The sequence below is a fragment of the Acomys russatus genome, chromosome 25, assembly GCF_903995435.1.
Source record: "Acomys russatus chromosome 25, mAcoRus1.1, whole genome shotgun sequence".
In the NCBI taxonomy this organism is placed as follows: domain Eukaryota; kingdom Metazoa; phylum Chordata; class Mammalia; order Rodentia; family Muridae; genus Acomys; species Acomys russatus.
In genome coordinates, this window is record NC_067161.1 from 29062252 (window position 1) to 29083332 (window position 21081).

General features: G+C 39.6%; 1 protein-coding gene across 2 annotated transcripts in view; it reads right to left on the reverse strand.

Annotated features, from left to right (window-relative positions):
- Positions 1-21081, reverse strand: part of Sgcd (sarcoglycan delta) — a 365504-nt gene that overhangs the window by 335532 nt on the left and 8891 nt on the right. Inside the window, exon 2 of one of the 2 annotated variants that reach the window (XM_051167942.1) lies at positions 7790-7980. In XM_051167942.1, coding sequence (XP_051023899.1) covers positions 7790-7978 — 189 coding nt within the window. In that variant the 5' untranslated portion in view covers positions 7979-7980. The remainder of the gene's footprint in view (positions 1-7789; positions 7981-21081) is intronic. The other variant, XM_051167943.1, reaches the window with a different exon arrangement.

Consider the following 21081-nt stretch of genomic DNA (forward strand, 5'->3'; position numbering starts at 1 on the left):
GAGAGAGAGAAGAGAGAGAGAGAGAGAGAGAGAGAGAGAGAGAGAGAGAGAGAGAGAGAGAGAGAGAGAGAGAAAGAATAGAAGGTCAAATGTACATAAGATTTTCAAATATGATCTCGATAAGGACAAGAGAGTTCACACCCTGCTGCCCAGGTCTCTATAAGGAGGTGACATTGGCTTCCCAAGTCACAGCAATTAAGGCATAAGACCATTTCTATGGGCATGCAAGCCAAACTCATTGGGACACGCAAGGCTTACTGGAACACTATACAAGTTTTTTTGGATGTCGGTTGAGCAATATTGAGAGAGGAGACGACTAAAAGAGAATGGCTTTTTAAAAGGGGATTTCAAAGTGGATGCAAACTGAAGCCACAAAGCATACAGAAAATGTGGGCAGACACAGAATTCACCAATAGCATAGATAGAGTGAAAATATCATGTCTTACATTAGTCCCCAAGGCAAGTCTAATGGTTTTGGCTTAGGAAAGCAACAGGAAGCATATCTGAAGAAGCCAAGGTCCCACTGAAAGAAGGCTTGCCCAACGTCTCACTGGCATCCTACATCCCCAGGAGATAGACCCCCTCTCCTTCCTGCAGATGTGTCTCCTCATTCCCCTCTACTAAAGTTAGTTTGACTAGGTCACAGTTCTGTGAGCCTTCCCAAAACAGATGAGGTGTCCCTGGCCTGAGTTATGGAAGGCACTGGCCATTCTCCCTGGCTTTCCCTGTTTTACAATGTGTCCAATTTCCAAGTATTAGAATGCCTTCCTCTGACCTCAGTGGATCTTTATCTTACTTCAGGGTAAATAAATCATGTTTGAGACATCACACTGAACAAATTCAATTTGTCTTCATGAAAAATAGCCCTTGGAAAATGGTCAGCATTGTGTACTGATTAAGACTGTCCTCTGAGCCAGATTCTGTGCAAACCCATCCTGGCTTTGTCATTCACCAGACTGTGCGACCTTGGCCTAGTGACTGTACTTCAAGCCTCCACTTCCTCATCTGTTACACACAGATAATATGGATGGGTGCCTGCATTTTAGTATTTTTACGAATATTATCGGAAAATTATGAAGTAAATTCTGTATAAAGTTTATTAGGTAAATAGACATTCATGTATTACATGATCTCCAAAACCCATGGTCTCAAGTCTGTATTTCTGGTCAATGAAGAGTCAATCAGGAGAGCAATGTGCTACAATTCTACCACATGACTTGGAACTTAGCACTGATGCTCTTTCCGTACATGTACAGGAGGGAAATTTATAATTATTAAACACATACTGAAAGCTGGCTCTATATAAGCCAGCTAAGAACGGATGAACCTAAGAATTGAAACAGAATATTTGTGTCAGAGAAGTTTCCAGGACAAACGGAGGGCTGGAGTCAGGTCAGAGGGCTTTATGCCCCACCTTGATTCTGTCATCTGACCAAAAGACTCCCATGATTTCTTTTTCATCTAGTTTTACATTTACTTGGACAAGAGATCATGCTTGCTGTCAATGATTCCTACACGTTTTCAGTCTTGCTACTTAATAAGCACTGTGCTCAGTCATGGTATAGAACAGATGATCCATACTGTACTATTTGGAAGGCCTTTGAGGCTATGATCTTAGGAATTGGCTTCTAAAGTGTGTTGGCCAAAGCAAGAGTCTTTTGCAGAGTAATGCTTCACACACTAAGGCAAAGTGCAAAATACAGACCTGAAACGTCCAAGCAGGAACTTGCTGTGGAAGACACAGGGCCTAAAACACTTAGCTCCACCCTGGTCTCTTGAGGAGAAGGGTTATAGAGATCATGGCCAATTGTCAATCCCTGACACTCAGGCAGAGGTTTTCTGTGCTGTTTCCCAGTATATCAAACTCATTAGAAGACCAGGAGCTGCACTTAATTAATTTCTGTTCAAATCACTAGTCAGACACCTCAATTCAAGCTATTTCATTTCATCTCTCTCTTCCTTTAAAGTTTGTAATAGTCTATGCTCTAATTTGCTGTCTTTTCCTGTGAAAAAAACACTATCAAAAGCAACTGGGGAAAGGTGTTTGGTTGGGGTTTTTTGTTGTTGTTGTTGTTGTTATTTGGTTTTAACTTATACTTCCACCTCACAGTGTATCACTGGGAGAAGTCAGGACAGGATCTCAAGCAGGAACACAAGAAAAGGACACAGAGGGACACTGCTTACAGGTTTTCTCTCAGTGGCTTGTTCAATCTGCTGTATTATACAAGCCAGGACAACTTGTCTAGGGGTGGCACTATCCACGGTGGGCTGCACTTCCCACATAAGTCATGAATCAAGAAAACACCCCCACAGGCTTACCTGTGGACCGATTTAACAGAGGCATTTTCTCAACTGAAGTTCCTTCATCCTAGATGATCCTGATTTGTGCCAAATTGACCAAATAAATAAATAAATAAATAAATAAATAAATAAATAAATCCTAGACAGTCTAACTTGGATCCGTTATCTGTTATTGGTTATGTTAGGTTCTATTTACTCATGGCAATGGTACCACAGAATCTATGGAGCCTGTAGAACCCTATGATGATGGCATCAAACACATATAATGTGCTTTTCTCACTGCCAGGCTGAATCCGAAATACCACCTTCGCCTCCTCCTCTAAAAATCACAACCATTCTGTGAGGTGTGTCCTGGTGTGACCTCTGGGAAATGGCAGCACAGAGATGGGGTGGAATTCATGAAAGGCCACATGGTATGTAGTGGAAGTGAGAACTATAATTAAAATGTTTGTCTCTAGAGCCTGAATCTCCCACAATGATACTATTGTGTGGAGCCTCTTGTGACATTCTGTTGTCAGCTTTGAGCCTTCCCCTTGGGTCAGATGCTGATTCTTATGCTTAACTCACTGTCGTATGAGGAAAGGATCGTCAGATTGACAAAAGGCACACAGATGGTCACTTTAGCACAAGGGGAGAAAAGGGGAGGGCAGTACCAGAGAAGGTCATTCACTGACTGTGTCAATCAAGTCAAGCAAGCAGTGCACTTTGCCAAGTCCTAGGGAACTACACTAAGCAGAAAACGCTACCAGATATGTTAGATGGTAAAGGAATTGATGACACCACAGAGCAAATGAAGATTAAGGAGTCAGTTCAGTAGAATCTTACTGAAGAGCCATATCACAAAACCACCATGGACAGTGGGTACTATATGGTACACTTAGGCCACACACCCTCTTTAGACTCACTAGCTATATTACTTTCACAGAGTCACTTAACTTCTCTGAAGCTTGGGTTCTCTTTTATTACAGAGGATTAAGACTATTTCATCTATACAATTGTTTTGGAAATTTAATTTACATGTTTAAGTGTCATGACCAGTGCCTAGCATAGAGTAGACACTAGGAATATTAGCTTTCTTATATAGCATAGTGTGCTCAATGAAGACAGACTGACTTCCAGGTGTATTAATTGTGGAAAATCATGTACTTTCCAATGTAGAGGAAACTGAGAATTGTAGGTAGACATTCCTGACCAGTTGTGGGCACTAGGGTATTTTGTAACAAGGAGAGGAAAGAAAAATTATTTATCTATAGATATACTTCTAAACAAGGAAAGCTCATTTGTAAATCTATGTTGTTATGGCAACAGCCCTTCCACAGACTTTGCATCCTTAGGGATGGAGCAAAACACAACTCTGACACTGCAGCAAACATCCATTGTGTTCAACGTTGGATACATTTCCAAGTCCTCAAAAATGACATCAGCCTCTCTGCTTGTAGTATTCTGAGAAGTTGATTATAATGTAAACCTCCCCAAACACCCAATTTTTGAACAATTCAAGCATATAAAACAAGCACTCTTTTCAATTGATAATACATTTAAAAGCACTGCATAAAGTGATGCACGGTCACCTAATAGATTCCTACTGCTTTCTCATCTCATATTCTCCAGGAGAACATTGATTGATTAATACCTCCTTCCATTTTTGCAAGATCTTCATTCTAACTAAATTATTATTTGTGCCATAGAATTATAATTCTATCGGAATACATTTTATACTATGACTGATGGATTAAAATATGCTGTTAACTTGCAGGGCAAGACCAATTTTCTAATACTTGAGTTCTATTTGCTCAAATGCATTACTGATATAAAGCACCAATTATGGCTAATAGTGGCTTTATTCTCTCACATAGTAAGTACTTGGTGTGGTAAAGCTTTAAGCACTCTAAAGTCTGGCATTCAATTTAGTTAACTACAGGAAATGGTTGATTTCATATAGATTATTACCCTAATGTCATGCTTCTCCCCAACATCACATCTACCCACAGTAAGTTGTGTTCAATATATATTGGCATCCTCTTTTATGAATCTTGTGAGGTGAAGCATACCCTACAAGTAATATTTGTTTAGAATTGAAGACTTTTTAAATTTCTAAGCCAGTATTTTCATATTTTCCAAAATAACAATGTTTGAGCTCTTACCACCTCAGTCCTTAAATCTCTCCCATTTTAGAGCTGGGAATTAGACCACAATTTTTGTTTTAAATCACAAAAATATTCAAATAGAGGCATTGGCTTCCAGTAGCAGAGGAGGCATGCAGGTCCTCAGCTAAGTACCCTTAGGGAAGGCATAAACTCTGTCCTGCTTGCATAGCCCAACCACCTAACTCTCCCACTAGCCACAACCAGAAATTCTTTCAATTTGTTTTTTTACCCCTCAACCCTGACATAACATCTAATAGACAAGGTTTATAAATTCTACCCTTTAAATGTCTTTGAGTTATTGTGCTTTATGCTTTGCCTAAGTGCCTGCTTTCTCATGTCCAATACTGTAGTATAGAAGCCATTTCAGTTTACACATTTTGAAAAGTTAAATTTAGGAATGACATGGAATGGTCACGTCAATAAAGGTCAATTGAAATCATGTAGACTGAAACCTAAAGGGGGTAGAGGCCACCTCTCACACATACATTGCTAGACACCTTATTCCATCACATCTTCCCTTGCAAAAATTAGATAGACTCTGGTCCTATTCTTTTCATAAATATTTCTCTAAACAAGATATAATTCAATTATAATACAAGGTTTACTTCCAATGCTTTGAAAGTGCTGTCAAGCTGTTTAGGAGAAATAAGTTATACAAATTAAATGTTAGTAGATTAAATCATGGCCATGTCAATTGCTAGTCTACTTTTATCACAAGAATATACATCTTAGGTACAGCAGATAGATATGACTCTATAGAAAGACAAGGTCTTCAAAAACCCCAGAGACATGCAGAATATGGCATTAAAGAATGTTTTTATTACTTTAAAGATTCATTGACAACGAAACAGGTTAACTCCTGGCAACACCCAGCCTACCTCAAAGATAATGATGACTCATCAAAGAACCTCCATATGGAGATGGCTTCAAATGTCGCAAACTAGCCACTGGGAAATGGTCTTCATTTCTACAACAGACAGAATTCTGCCTTTTAAAAAAGGGCAAGCTTGAATGCAGGCAGAGTCGATGGCCAGACTCTGCCAAGACAGGGTAAGCAAGTCCTCACTATTTCCTGACTCACAAATATGTCTGTCAGATATATTGGGCTAGAAGCCTGAGGAAGATGCTCCAACATTATAGAGAGTTTTGGGTGACTATTCAGGTAGAAAACTGTCTCTGTCATCTTTTCATTTGGAAAGCTACTAACCTGCACTCCCAGCATACTCAGATAATCAAGTTTACTCCTTTTCAAGTCTCTGAGGGAGTTGAAGACCAGGTAGCTTAGTTTTACAATGAAGCTTAATTATTTAGGGGTTAAGATATTTTTAGGCCTAGATAGTTGTTCTAAGTTGATAATGACAATATGTGATGGAGATTGATTTACATTCAGAAATTTAGATGCACCAAGATAGGAATGATGTCTTCTTCAAGGCTGTCAAATACAAATAGCCAAAACACCAAGAATGTAACATTTATATAATTCCTGATTGTGCCATGGTTCTTCTTGGCATAAGTAATCTATTGTGTATACATGTAATAATATAAATGTATATGTACAAAATAAAACAATCAAAAAAAATTAAAATAGAGACTAAAAAACCCTCATCATTTTCATAAAATGTATTTGTACACAGTCTTTCATGTGTTGATGCTCCAGTAATTGCTCTGTAATGCCACCTAACAATATATTTAAAATTTTTTTCATTGTACCATCTTAATTATTTGTGTTATTTTAGTCATTCATAAAATAATTAGTTAAGTAAACATTTTAGATTCACATAAACCAGGACTGTCTTTGACATCAGAATGAAATTGTTCACTGATTAAAAAAAATATTTCTCTAACCCTTGCATGTTCATAAACACCACCAAAATCCCAAATTTATGTATTGACTGCAATCTACAAACAGATCATAATGTGTTCTTACACTTTGGAACAGATGTCCTTGGATTCACAGCAGACACATGGAAATTGACCAATGCTGCATCCCAAAGCTGATGTTGGAAAACAGAAATCTATTCTGTATTCTATAAAGTAACTGAAACATTTTCAAGACAGAGTAATGAAATGGTAGGTCTACTTTCAATTATCTATTTCTGAACTTTAACTATGGGTATTAAAGAATGGCCCATTTTTAAGCCTGAAGCTGCATCTCTTAACTTGGTTTATAGATACCATATTTAGCCCTAGGACCAGTGAGTCCCACCATGAGTGATGGACAAAGGCACACAGAGAAAGTATACATAAAAATCTCACCTTGTTTTGGAAATGCATGCAAGCCCTTGTCCTCTGGAGAGGCAAATAGAACATGAGATGCATAAAGGCATCCATAAAGCATCAAGGTGCATCGATTTCAGGTAGGAAAGATGGAAGAAAACAAAAACAAAAACAAAAAACAGACCAACCAGCAGACACAGCCTGAGCAAGCCAAGCACACAAATGCATTTTGTGATTCAAAACCACCACAAATATCTATATTTCCACTTGGGAGTTTCACAGGAAGCCCTCACTGTTCACTTTGTTGTGGCTCCATTTCTCTATCAATAAAGAGTTGTTATATTCCCTGTCTATTAACTTTTGACATCAGAACGAGAAAATGTATTCCCCGGATTTCAGATTAGCATCCGTGACCTTCTCATTAGTAACTTAATTATTTTGATTCTACAGACGCACATCACTAAATCAAAAAGATCTCAGAATATGCACATGTTATTTTGAAACAGTGTTCTCTTCACTTGAATTCCAAAAAGTCAATGACAGATCTAAATAACACCCTGAGCATGAAGCAATAGTTTTGTCGGAACATACATATATCCCTTAAAAACAAGGGAAGAACAGCTAGCTGGTTCCTTCTCATTTCTGCTGTGCCCTTGCAATAGCAGAAACTGAAGATTGTCAGCAAAGCACAGTGGTGGACACGCAGGTGTAATTTGACTGCTAACATTCTTAGATGATTCTTGAAGCTCAGCTGTACTCTTACATTTCCACTCTTGCCTGATGAAACGGCTCCTCATCCTACTAAACTTAATGAAAACAAATACTTTCACTTCATCCTTCATGTCCCTCTGAATTATTTACTCAAAGTGGCCAAAGACTAAAGGATGCAGAATTGCTACAATGGTGGAGAGAAGGCCCAAAGACACTTTAAGTGATGGAAGTGACTCTAAACTTGGATTCTAAGCCTGAGAAGAACTGAGAGCAGACAGAAGTTTGTATTCAAACGCAGCTTGAACTCAAATGCCGGGCCACTGGACATCTGTCTCCCACAGCCCATTGCAATCCTTGCTCCATGCTCCCCTTTCTTCCAGGGAGAGCTACCACATCTATATGGTTTTACTTACAATTGTGAAGTTCATGACTTTGAGAATCCAGATGGTCATGGCCAAGTTCACCAGTATTAAAATCATGAGCAGCAGGACAAAGAAATACAGGCATCTTTTTCTCCAGCCGTAAATTCCCACTTTGTATATGTGTGGCCCCTCGGAGCCGGCCATGGTGCTCCTGTGGTGTGAGTACTGTTCCTGAGGCATCTGAAAGGAAGCAGGTACAGAGAAGCACTCACATTAAACCACTGAAAGGAGGAGGGGAAAAAGCTGTGGCATCAACTGATGAAGAGATAGGGCTGGCTGCTGGCTGTACACTCCCACCTTTCTTTCTTTCTTTCTTTTTCTTTCTTTCTTTCTTTTTTTTTTTTTCTTCTTCTTTTTTTTGTTTTGTTTTTTGTTTTTTTGTTTTTTGTTTTTGTTTTTGAGACAGTGCTTCTCTGTGTAGCGTTGGCTGTCCTGGACTCGCATTGTAGACAAGGCTGGCCTCGAACTCACAGGGATCCATCTGCCTCTGCCTCCTCCTGAGTGCTGGGATTAAAGGCGTGCGCCACCATCGTCCAGCCCACCTTTCTGACAACTCCTAAAGTCTGTTTCCTCTGGCCAAAACTGGGTCTCCTGGATGCTTACCTCAGTCCCTTTATTTGATGCAACCCTATTTCTTGATGTGTGTGAAGACACTCATCTATATCTTTGAAGGAAATGATGCCCTGGGAGCCATTTTCTAAAGAAACTCTCAGAATCACAAATGGGTTTTGAAGGAGATATTCAGAGGGCCACCATTTTCTGGGGTGCAGTGTAGAATGAATCTGAGCAAATAAATTAGCCCTAATAGTGTATGTGTGTAGCATAAAAATAAGCAATCAGGCAGTTTACCTCATGAGCTAAAAACAGAAAGTCAACAATTTTGCCTTCGATAGTTGACATTTGGGCCTTTTCTCCCTCAGGTGTTAGAAATAGTCCTGTGGACATGACTTCAGCTTACTGCGGAACCTTCTCCAAGAATAATGGCTACACTCCTCTCTACTATGTGTTTTACTGCACTTGAATTGCCAGCCAAGGAATGATTCTGCACTATAAGATGGTCTCAATTCTATCACTCAGCTCCCAATAACCATCCTATAGATTACAGATGCATTGTGCATGCAATATAGGGACACAAAGGGGTCATCATTCACTGGCATTTTTATGCATGAAGATCAATCAGAAGCAGAAAGAATGTCCTGGAGCCTGAAGGAAATAAGACTTTTATTTTCCATTTAATCCCTTTGTGAAGTAAGAAAATGATCATAGAATCTTGGAGTCATGTCTGTAAGGCCCTTTGATTTCCACCTGCTAACTTTCTGAAAGGTCTGGGTGACGGTTAGAGAAGTTAACATCTGTACTTCACTATAAGCCTTCTGGTCCAGCAAGGAGATGCAGGTCATAAGAATTTTGGCATACAGATCTTGCAGTTCTGACCAGTGGGACACTCTGGAGGTAAGTGTAGAGGAACTCACAATGTTGCCATCTCACCTCAGCTGTTTCCCTGTGACTCACCGCGCCTAAGAACATCATTATTTAGGTGTGAAATGATCATTTCTTGGAAAGATAACCTCAATAAACACAAAAGGGTAGAGATATAGACATCAAAAATTTTAACACATGGTTATAAATTGACAGAATACAAAGGTTACTTTGAATTAGAAATGGATACATTTTTAAAAGGCACCTGCAATCTGTTTAGTTAAGTACCAATCACAGATTTTGCATCCAGGAACTAGTAATAGCATTGCTACCCCCATTACCCTATAGGCAGCCAAGCCCAAATTCTATTAGTGTCGAATGCCACCACACAACTTCAAGTAAGTGTCAAAATCCAAAAAAAAAAAAAAAACCTAACAACTACAACAACCAATCTCCAGTGACAGAACCTGGGACTCAGTGATACCAATGGGAAAAAGCTGCACAGGAGTTCGAAACAGTGGGGAGCATCTGAAAACATAGCTTCCCCTTTAAACCTTTTTTTCAGAGTGTAACGGTTTTCTAGATAAAATCTTATAACTATCATGTTAATTATCAAGAAAACAGAATTTCTTGAAACATCTCCAAAGAACCCTTGGGGTCCCAGGAAGCAGTGATTTTTTTTTTCCAGCACCATTATTGCTTGGTGGAGATTTCAGAGCCCTGTCAGATCATAAGGTTAGAATTCAGGTCCTTTGCTGCATGGCTTAATGGCTTTCTTTCAGTGGCCCTGGGCCTTCAATTCCCTCCATACTCCCAACTGTTCAGTCTCCAAATCTGTAAACTGAATCAGGAGCAAAAAAGGCAGGGAGAAAGTTCCTGGGCGTGGTTATGGTGGAAGGTCTTACCAGGCAAATGGAAGGCAGTATGACAACTGCTACCAGTAACCCTAGGCCAGGTGGGGAACTCACACAGGCAGCTGATGTGTTAGGTCATTAACAACCCAAATGTGTTGGATCGCTAAAGAAACAACCAGGGAAGACAACCCCAAATCCATTTTTCTTCCGGTTCCTCCTTAGAAAAATAACTAGTGTCTAACAACTGAAGTTGAAGTTTTAAGTCCTTACTAGGACAAACTTCTCTGAACAACCTTGGGGAGGACCCAGTAATATGAGAACACAATCAAATATTTCTGTGGTGCTGAGTGGAGAGGATGCTGCCACTGGGATTTGTTAGGCCCTGCCTTTCTCTCCTCTGGTTTCCCTTCACACTGGGGCTTTGGAGGACTTACAGGTACCTTAGAGATTCAATTAAGAGGAAAGTGAACCAAGAGTTTATACAGCTGGGATGGTATAGAATATATTCATATGGCTTGCAGCGTCCACATGGATACAAACACGATTCCGTTCCTGTTGATGGAAAGTGTTTCGGGAATGCTTCTTTCAACCTATGACATCTGCTCATTGGATGTGGGAACATGACAATATTGAACCAGAGGGGTAAATGTGACCCACTGTACACAGCATAGTAACTATGTGAACAGTAAAGATGAGGTATAGCAGAAGGAACAGGGTATTTTCACATGTGTAAAAATTTAAAATCTACAGTTCAGTTTTCACTGTCACCTAGTCAAGACAGAAATTCTCTACTCTCAGAAAAATACTCAATTCCTCACATTCTACTTACTTTTTTGTACTATATGGGAATCACAGAAAATAGAACTAATTAGAATATTGTGTCTATAGGTTATATGCAGCATATGTATTCTTATGTGGAATTGTAAGATTTACATATAATAACCACCATTAATTAAAATTTTCTGTCAAAATTGTCATGTGAGACAATTATCTTCATTTTGTCTGCGCACAGTATTACAGTTGTCAAATAAAAAAGGCAACCAAAAAATAAAATAAAATAAAAAAATAAAAAGGCAACTGAGACCTCTGTGATCACAAAGTATTGATGTGAGACAGTTGAACATTAATATTATTCTAGCTTTTACAATGTCCCCCTTTAAAAGCTAATGATTTAATTTTCTTTCTCATTCTAAATACATATTAATGTTTTAAACCTAACTTTTAGCAGTTTTTAAATAATCATCTAAACTGTTTATTTCTGCTTGTACATTCACAAATCTAAGGTCTTTCCACAGCCCCATCTTAAAGTATCTCACACATAGCAGAGGCTGAGGCTCCACCACAGACGAAGCTGTCCCCTTTGTCCCAGGCGAGGAGGTGGTATAAATGTCCCACTGGATAAGGCTCATATTTTTGTCTTATTATTTGGCCTCACACCAAATTATCCTAATTTGGGGATTTGGGGCTTTCTCATGAAATCATGTTTTCAGAAGGCCTTGAGATGACTGTGGCACATGAACCACAGAGTGCATGCTCTGAAACGTAAACTAAGGTTAGGTATAGAAGTGTAATCCAGGTGCCTGCTGTCCTCTCAGCCTTCCTCAAAGTCACTACCTTCCTCTCCTGGTGTCCACAACGCTGTATGATTTTGAGGCACTCCTCCCATGGAGCATTTCTTCCTCGCATCGCCCTATTCCAGAATTTTATTTAGTTTTAAGATGTATTTTTAAAGGGATGTGGCTATTTTATTGCCATCTCAAATGAATTAACTGTTAAAGCAACAATTAACTTTCTAACAGCTTTACTGGAACCTAACTACTCACTAGGTCATCTCCTATACAGTTTCTCCATACAAATAAAAAGCTAGCAGCATAGCCATTGTTATTAGGAGTTATTATTTAACAGATAGAATAGAAACTAGCAATGGAGTTAATAGAACCAAGCAATAGTGTCTGAATAGCAGTAACTTTAATCATAAGTTCTTCATAGTCTTTGGTGGTTTCTATTTGTTTTTCTATTCTCATTACTGCCCAGACCTTTCATATCTTTGGTTGGTTGTGACAATTTCATCTACTGAAATGGTCTATTAGAAACATCTATCTTCAAGTTGCATTGGCCTTTTCTTGTTGTTAATTTTCCTTGGACCCTCTGTAGTTTTGTGGCTTACCAATTTCCCTTCCTGCCTGTTATTCTTGCCTGTTTGGTTTTCCTTTTTGTTAATGAGACTGTGGGTTCAGAGTTTACTATCTTTGTCTCTGATTGCTGTATTTCCCAGATCTCTATGATTCAATGTTCGGTTTCCCCGTAGAGACAAGCACTCAATATCATCCATTCATTTTGGATAAAATCCAGCTTCATCTTCTACCTCCAGTTTCTGTATCAAATTTATCTTTGTAAACATTATTTATCTATTTGTCTTTTCATCAGCTAATTCTACAGTATTGATCAAATCCTACAAACTCTACTGAATTCTAAACATAATAAGGAACAGAAATTATTTTGACTTCATGAAGCTCACAGTGTCTGGACAATGCAGGGGCATTGTAGATATGTAAAGACACAAAAGAGCTAATATTAAGTGCCTACACCACACAACAAGGAAGGTTTACAGAAACCATTTTATAATGACTGACCATGAGGGAACTCTATCAAGATGATGTCTGAGCTGGGACTGAAAGGATAATAAGAGGTAAAAATACAAATAGGACTAAAAAGCATCCTTGGCAGTTGAGGGAAAGTCACAGATAATACTCTGATGCACAGGCAGCCACAGATCTGGCTTGAGACAGATGAGGCAGAAATGGGCTTGATGAGTGGGGTTAAAAGAGTGGCTGAAGACAGAGGAGGCTAGGCCCTGGAGATCCTAGTGAGGAGTTTGGGGGCTACTGAGATAGCAAAGAAGCAGTATATGAAATCCAATCCAATCCATAACCTTACAAAGTGTATAGCAGTCCCAGACAATAATAGTGATAAAAATAGATACTTGCCACATGATGGTGATTGACAACTTTTTCTTTGTCTTCTGTAATAATCACACATTCAATAACTGCATAGATGTGAATATTTAGGCAAATAAATCATATCCAGCTAGATATGCTCCCTAGAACACTTTCTTACATATATGGGGGAAAGATTTTAAGTAGAAATCTCTTCAAATAACAAGTATCTTCTGCCCATGACAGGATCCCTGCACTCAGGAATGGGCAGCAGCTCTGCCTGTCTTCACAAGACTTCGAAGACCTGCATAGCCAACATTTCGGCATGGAAGTCAGGGCCTCATGAGCCCATACCTCAGGCTAAGAAACTATTGATAGTTCAAAGCTACAAGATTTAGTCACTCTTTTTTTGTTTCTTTGGGAATATAGCCTGTTTTTTTTTTTTTTTTCTTCTTCTTCTTCTTTTTCCTTTGTTTGACGTTTGTTTTTGTCTGTTTGTTTGGTTTGGTTTTTCAAGACACAGTTTCTCTGTGTAGCCTTGGCTATCCTGAAACTCACTGTGTAGACCAGGCTGACCTTGAACTCACAGAAATATGGCTCCCTCTGACTCCTTAGTGTGGGGATTAAAAGTGTGTGCTACCAGTTACCAGTTCAAAGAGTCAGTTTTCTTCACGGGTGTAGCTTGTAGGTCAATCACACTCCAGTGGATAGCCCCACACACATGTATAAATGGGCAGCCCAAACTGGGCTTGGTGGGTTATAAAACAGGAGAATAAAGTTGGGAGGTGGGATGTGAGGGCTGATCTTGGAGTTAGGAGGGAAGTACGGGTTGAATACATTGTATTTATGAACTTCTCAATAAATATAATATTAAAACAGAATAATAAGGCAGTAGTAGTTTCCATCAATATTTACAAACCTTCTTTATGCTTCATTATGCATATTTCTAAAAATAGGCTCACCTATTCTTGGCATTTGAAACTCTCTTGTACTCCAATAGCTTCACAAACGTGTCATATGGCAGGTCTTTTGAATAAGGGATGACGTGGAAGTCACAGCAATGCTAGGTAGAGTATCCCCTCTCTCTGTAAGCCAGCAAGCAGATCTGAGTACAAGGGATGAAAACATGCACAGCCTTTGGCTTTTCCAAGTGCAATCATACCAGTGTCAGGGAGCTTAAGTGCAAAGCATTACTCCACACTTTCACAAGGCTATTTTTAGTGTTCACCTGTTTACAAACAAATCCAGCTGACTTAAATATAATCTATTTCTCATGTATAAAGTGTAATAGGGTTTATATCTTCCAGGGGATGAATATAGCAAACTTTCTCTTGCCTTACCATTAGATGAGCATAAATAGTGTGGTTACGATCATAAGCATTCATAATTTCAGACCAAATGACTGACTAAGTGAATAATTCAAAAGGTTAAATTTATTATTTTAATTAATTAATTAAATTATTCATTTTACATTCCGGTCATAGCCCCCTCCCTTTTACTTGCCCTCCTTTATCCTCCCTCCCCCTCCCCTATTTCTCAGAAAAGGGAAGTCCCTCTACCCACCCACCTTACTTATCAAGTTGCATCAGAACTGAGTTCATTTTCTTCCCCTTTGGCCTGGTAAGGCAGTCCCATCAGGCAGAAGAGATCAAAAAGCAGGCAACAGAGTCCATGTCAGAGACAGCCCCTGCTCCTCTTACTAGTAGACGCCACATGAAGTCTGAGATGGCCATCAGCTACATCTATGTAGAAATCCTAGGTCCAGTCCATGTTGGACTGATTAGTGCCTCAGACTTCACAGGCCCCTCTGGGCCCTGGTTAGTTGCCTCTTTGGTCTTCTTGTGGCGCTCTTGTCTCCTCTAGGTCCTTTTATCCTCCCCTGACCCACTTTTCCACTAGACTCCTGATACTTCACCCAACATTTGGCTGTGAGTCTCAGCATATGTTTCTAACTGCTGCTGGGTGGAGTCTCTCAGAAAAGGTTATGTTTAAATAGATGCCCAAATCAAAAACTGGGCAAATGAAATAAACCAATGATTCTCAAAAAAAAAAAAAAAAAAAAAGAAGTACAAATGACCATTAAATACGTAAAACTGTTTTCAACAGTGTTAGAAATCAGGGAAATTAAAAAAGAAAAACAAACAAACAAGCAAACAAACAAAAAACTCTACCACTACCACCACCACCAACAACAACGAAACCAAAAACTACACTGAGATCACCCCAGTCAGAATGGCTATCATCACAAGCAAATAACAAACGCTTGTCAGAATGTGAGCAAATGAATATGGTTTGTCTAGCCACTGTGGAAATCAGTATGGAGGTTCCTCTGAAAACTAAAAATAGACTTGTCATAGTTTCCAGCTGTGCAAAGGACTCTAAGTCAGCAAACCACAGAGATCCCTGTACGTTCATGTTTATTATAGTACAATCCACAGACCAAGTTATCGAAACAGCCGAAGTATTGCTCAACAATGAATGGATAAAGAAAATATGAGGCCAAACAGTCTTGACCAGCTTTTGCACTTAGACGCTATAGCCATTGCCCCTCTACTAAAGGAAGCTGCACAGCTTCATGGTGATGAAGGCACCTCTGTAATAAGGAGTACCTCTATTGAACTCCCCTGCAGATGTAGGGATCAAGCACAGAAGCCCGGTAATATTACTGTCGATACTCCTTCCTGAACATAGTTGATATCAAGGAAAATTCCCTATTGTCCATCTTACAGCATGTCATTGGTAGATGGAGGAATGCTGGATAGTTTAGGCAAGCATGAAGCTGGTGTCCTTGGGGGGTTATACATAATGGTTTGTCATTGCCAGAAGCCACAGGTTCTGTCTGCCATTAATGTTTCAGTCCCAAGAAAGTTCTTTTTAATAAGAAAAAAATGTCTTCTAAAATGTAAGGGATATCTCTATTATACTGACAAGCTCTGCCTTATAGCTTGTGAATGACACTTTACAGAATAAAATTAAATTTAAAGGTATATTGATGTGATCAAGGTTCTTAGTTCTTTCTTTCTTTTTTTTTTTTTCTCTTTTTGGAGTCATGGAAAATGTGATGGGCCTCAGTTAGCTCTGCTATCAGGGATGGTTCACAGCAAAGGCACTGGCTGGCATTTACTTGTTAGTGGTGGTTGACTCTGCTCACCATTACGCTTCGCAATGTTTTGTTCCCTACAGGAGGGTGTAGATGGATGCAGGGGAGTATGATCAAAATATAATATATACTTTGATATAATCCTTATTTTGTCAGTACTGGAGATGGAACCTAGGGTATCACACATGTGCATTAAGCACTCTACCGCTCATCTACAGCCATAGCATTTTGAAAGATTAACACAAAATGCCAGGGTACAAAATGAGTACAGCTATCTGTTTAGATATATACTATGCACTGAAAAAGTTGAGGCAAAGCACAGGCCTCGCCTTCAAGGTTGTCCCTCTCCTCGTCTTTTCCACAGAGAGAAACAAACCAAAGCCAAAATCAAGCTGAGCTTCTACCCACCCCATGCACCAATCACCACAGACAGGCTCTGGAATATAGAGGTCTTCCTTCACAAGGATGAAAATGGTCCCACCTGTGTTTTTATTAACTTCTAGTTTAATGCAGATAGAAAACACCCAAGCAGCTAAAATTATTAGAATTATAATTAGATGCCAGCAAGGTAGCACAAAGGGTCCCATCACAGAGAACAGAGGCAACCAACCCACTCTGGTCATAGAAAGTTAGTCTGAAAACTAAGGTGACAACAAGAGAGAATCAGGTTTCCAAAGAGGTCACAGAAATCCACACCTTGCTGAACAGCATTACTGTTCATGGATGTGAGTGACCTCAGAAAAGAGAAAAGAGACTATAAAAAGAGGCTACATGTCAGCATGTGTGCTCCACAGCCATGACAGACCCACGGACAAATGCAGAAAGACAAACCACCAGAGTATCTTATTTGAAAATGAGTAGGATGCAAATCAAGAGAGGTGGAATGTTTGGGTGATGCCCCATGTTAAAATTTCTGGTGAGGAGGAAAAGCAAATTGGAATTTCATAATTGCACAACTCCTAATGAGTTTTTATAAATAGCAGGCAGGAGTTCCTGTACAGGCTCATTATAGTTTTCAGAGATGATTGTGGCTTGTGAACCATTTTGCATTATCTTGGCACATGCACAGCCTTCTATTAGCCATGATAATTCTGAACTTTCTGATTTAAAACTATTTGTTGATAAGTGCTGTTTTCATTTAGCCATATAAACATTAATCTTGGATTATTAATATCCAGAACAACTTTGTAAAATTTTAACAAACTTGTCACCTTGAATTTTGATGTAATAATCAGGAAAGGCAATGACTGTTTACAGCCTAAGGATATTTTCTTTTAAGTAAATATTTGGTTTAATTTAAAAGTGAGGAATCCGACATTGTAAGAGTTGGAATATATAAGTCCTACACAACTTTTATTGAAAACTTGACAGTTGTGTGTATTTAAAAAAGCAGACATTTAAGAAAAATCTCATTATTCCCCTCCCCTATGACTGTTCCTGAGGGGGATTACCTCCCCCTATATATTCTCATAGGGTATCAAGTCTCTTCTTGGCTACCTGCTGTCCTTCCTCTGAGTGCCACCAGGTCTCCCCCTCCAGGGGACATGTAACAAGAATAAATTAATTAAAAAAAATTATAAAAAATAAAATAAAATAGAAAAAAAAGAAAAGAAAAAAAAAAGAAAAATCTCATCTTACTTTTATCTTCTCTCATTTGAGACAACCACTTTACTAGACTTAAAAAAATTATTTCAGAAACTATCAATACATATAGATACCATGTTCAATGTATATGCTCAAAGCCTACACACACATTTGAATTTGCCTTTTTATAGTAATAAAAGCTAATTTCACTGACTGTTCTAAATTTAATTTGTCCTATTTAACTAAGCAACAGAAAACATACAGGAATCTATCTATCTATCTATCTATCTATCTATCTATCTATCTATCTCTCTATCTATCATCTATATAAGATTTTTTGAGACAGAGTTTCAGTAGCCTCGGGTATCCTTGAACTCTCTATGTTGGCGAGGCTGGTCTTGATATTCCAAATCCTCCTCCTCCACCTCTAAAAGTCGCAATTTCAAATAAAATCACAACACTTATCTTACTTTTTTTAACCTTTAAACTGCTTTAAACATACCGTTTAAAGTATGGCCACATAATGAATATGTTCAGTTCCTTAGGTATGAAACTGAGGTGACTTTGCATGGATTTCTCTCCTTCCTGTGTTTACTTAAACCAGTACCTGACAGTGTCTACACTGTGAAGACACCAAACAACAAGGCTGCCTCTGTAACTAACTCTCATAGAACTTGGGTATTAGTGAAACAAAGAAACACTGGCAGTTCATACTGACCACCAACTTCATTCAATGAAAAACCCTTTCACAGGTGAGTAAAAACACAGCTCAGGGTGTACCCGCAGAAGGACTTTTCCAGAAAATGTTCAGTAAGGGAGAAAACCACACCCTCAATGTGGACAGCACCATCTTATGCTCTTTAGACAGGGAGACAGGTATTCTCCCTGAGCCCTAATTTTCATGCCGTTCTCCTTTGTCACACTTTCATGCCATCATGACAGAAAATACTGAAACCGTGAGCACAAATAAATCATTGCTGTTTTTAAGTTCTCTCAGGAAATTCATCACAGCAACAAAGAGTCTAATGCACAACTAAGCCTGTAACTTCGTGTACAGATCTTTTTAATCGCTGTTGGGAAGAAAAAAGGGCGGCGGCGGCAGCAGCAGCAGCAGCAGAAGGCTGTTTGTGGCTCACTTATGTTGAAGGGCTCCTCCAGGGAAAGTGCCTCCCCCCCATAATGCAGAGTTTGAAGTGGAAAATGAGCAAGTGAATATGCATAAGGACATGGGGGAAGCACCCATGAAGAAAAGAAAGCCAGCAGGTGTGGAGCAAGGCCTTGGGGTGGGAGTTCACTTGGGTGTTTTCTAGCTACCTTAAGGCCAGGGAGAAATTAAAAAGCATATGGATACATGCTGCTAAGAGGCTATGCTAAGAGCTCGTCCAAGCCATAGTCAGAACTCAGCTCTGATGCTGATTGCAGCAGTAAACCACAGCTGCAGAAGCAAGGTGTAAAGATGAGATGACTACATTGCTCGAGGCAAGTGGTTGTCACAGATGAGAACGGAAGCTTGGACACAGGCCCATGACTACTGACATCTTCTGGAAAGAGCTGTGAAGATGTAGGAGGGAGGGGCAAGAATTGCTCTTTGTGGAGATTAGTGGGAAAGCACAGCTGACGGACCCCTCCGATGCCTGGGGCAGGGCATGAAAAAGCTCAGGACTCCAAGAGCAGGTAACGGTTCTGGCAGAGCAGCAAGGGGACTGAAAGTGTCATTTCCCAGAGGAGAAGAAGGAGGAAGCAGAGGCTCAAGGGCAGGGTGTGCATGTCATATACAGGGGAAGAGGAGAACGTAGTTACATAAATGTGGATATCAGCATAGGTTCCAAAATGCTGGTGTCACAGAGGCACTTGGGAACAGCTCTGGAGTTTCGGCAGGAGTCTGAGTCCAGACACACCAACAGTTATACGCTAAGTTTCCAGCATTTAAGTATCAAGCAGTAAGAGCAGATAACTTGCATGTAAGTGTGAAGTGCTTTCTTCTAATGAACTGGAAGGTGGCACAGCGTCATTGTGAGCACCAGTTCTCAGCATTCCAGATAGCGATAGTGTGGGATGCCACTGCGCTTGCTCTAGACGGAAAGCTATCTGGGATGCACCTTCACATCCATACTAATTAGGATCAGACACATGAATGTGTCCATTCCTGATTATTGCTGAGAGGTTAACCGTCTTAAAAATCATGTCATCAATAAGTAATGGACCCAAGGAATGCAGGGATATTCTTCAGAGATCTCACAGAGGGATGGTAAGTTTGGGATTCACATCATCTTTTCTTTGTATTACATGCAGAGTGAGGCAAAGACTTAGCTCTCCTTGAATACAAAACAAGGCACATAGAATTACCACAGAGCTGTGTGGAATGCATTTAGATGTTCATAAGCACAGCCGGCTACCTGTCAAGTCCAAGTTTTACTTCAAGTCGTCCTGTGGCACTCTCTGGGCATTTGGACTACATCAATGAACGAACACAGAGGCTTCCTCCCTGGTCTTATGGAAGGTAAGGAGCACTGATGGAAGAGACAGCTGTCTAACATAAAAACAAATATATATTTTTTATGATAGGGAATGAGTGCTTCGGAGAAAATACCAACAGACAGGTGGCCTCACGAATGCAGTATTTGAGCCAAGACTTTGAATCTCGATAACTGTTGGAGATTTGGTTTTATAAAGAAATCAGACTTCATCTAAATGTGGTACTTGATGCTGCAAGTTGAGGACCAGGGATAAATGTGTGAGGACACTCTTAAACAGAAGTCACCAAAGGCCTGGCTGTGGACTTAATTCTGTATTCTGTATAAGCAAAGGAAGCTATGCCCATATATCATGGCTACTGTCTAGGGATCCTTTCAGCTCACTAGGAGCCCATCACTGCACCGAGCCAGCACTTTCTAAATCCCCATGGATGTTTCTGATAAAAGCCAGATGGGGACCATCACAGCTAAGCTCCCACGGCTTTTCTGTGGCTCAGGAACCAGGCTATTCTATAAGATAATGATGAGTGAGACTCACACACGCCAGACACCCAAAGCTGGAAGGGTTTATGGACAACATAAAATCCATATCCTTCCCCACCCTGTGAGAAAAGTAGGTTCCAGGGGTTCCAGGCACTTAATCAAGGTCACAGAGTGCTCAGTAATAAAAGTCTGCTAAATAGAGAAACAGCAAGTTTCCCAGAAATCTCAAACCTCAGTCTTTCCCATTTAAACTCTTGTTTAATTTCCCTGTCCGTAAGCATTGCATACACATCTTCTGATACTCAAGGATGCACCCTGACGTAACCACCAGCTTGTTAATGTAAAACAGGTATAAATTACAGCAAACACTTGCATGCGCTTTAATACACTATAGGTCATTCTAAGCTTTTTATTTAGTATTCTCTTCCTTAAA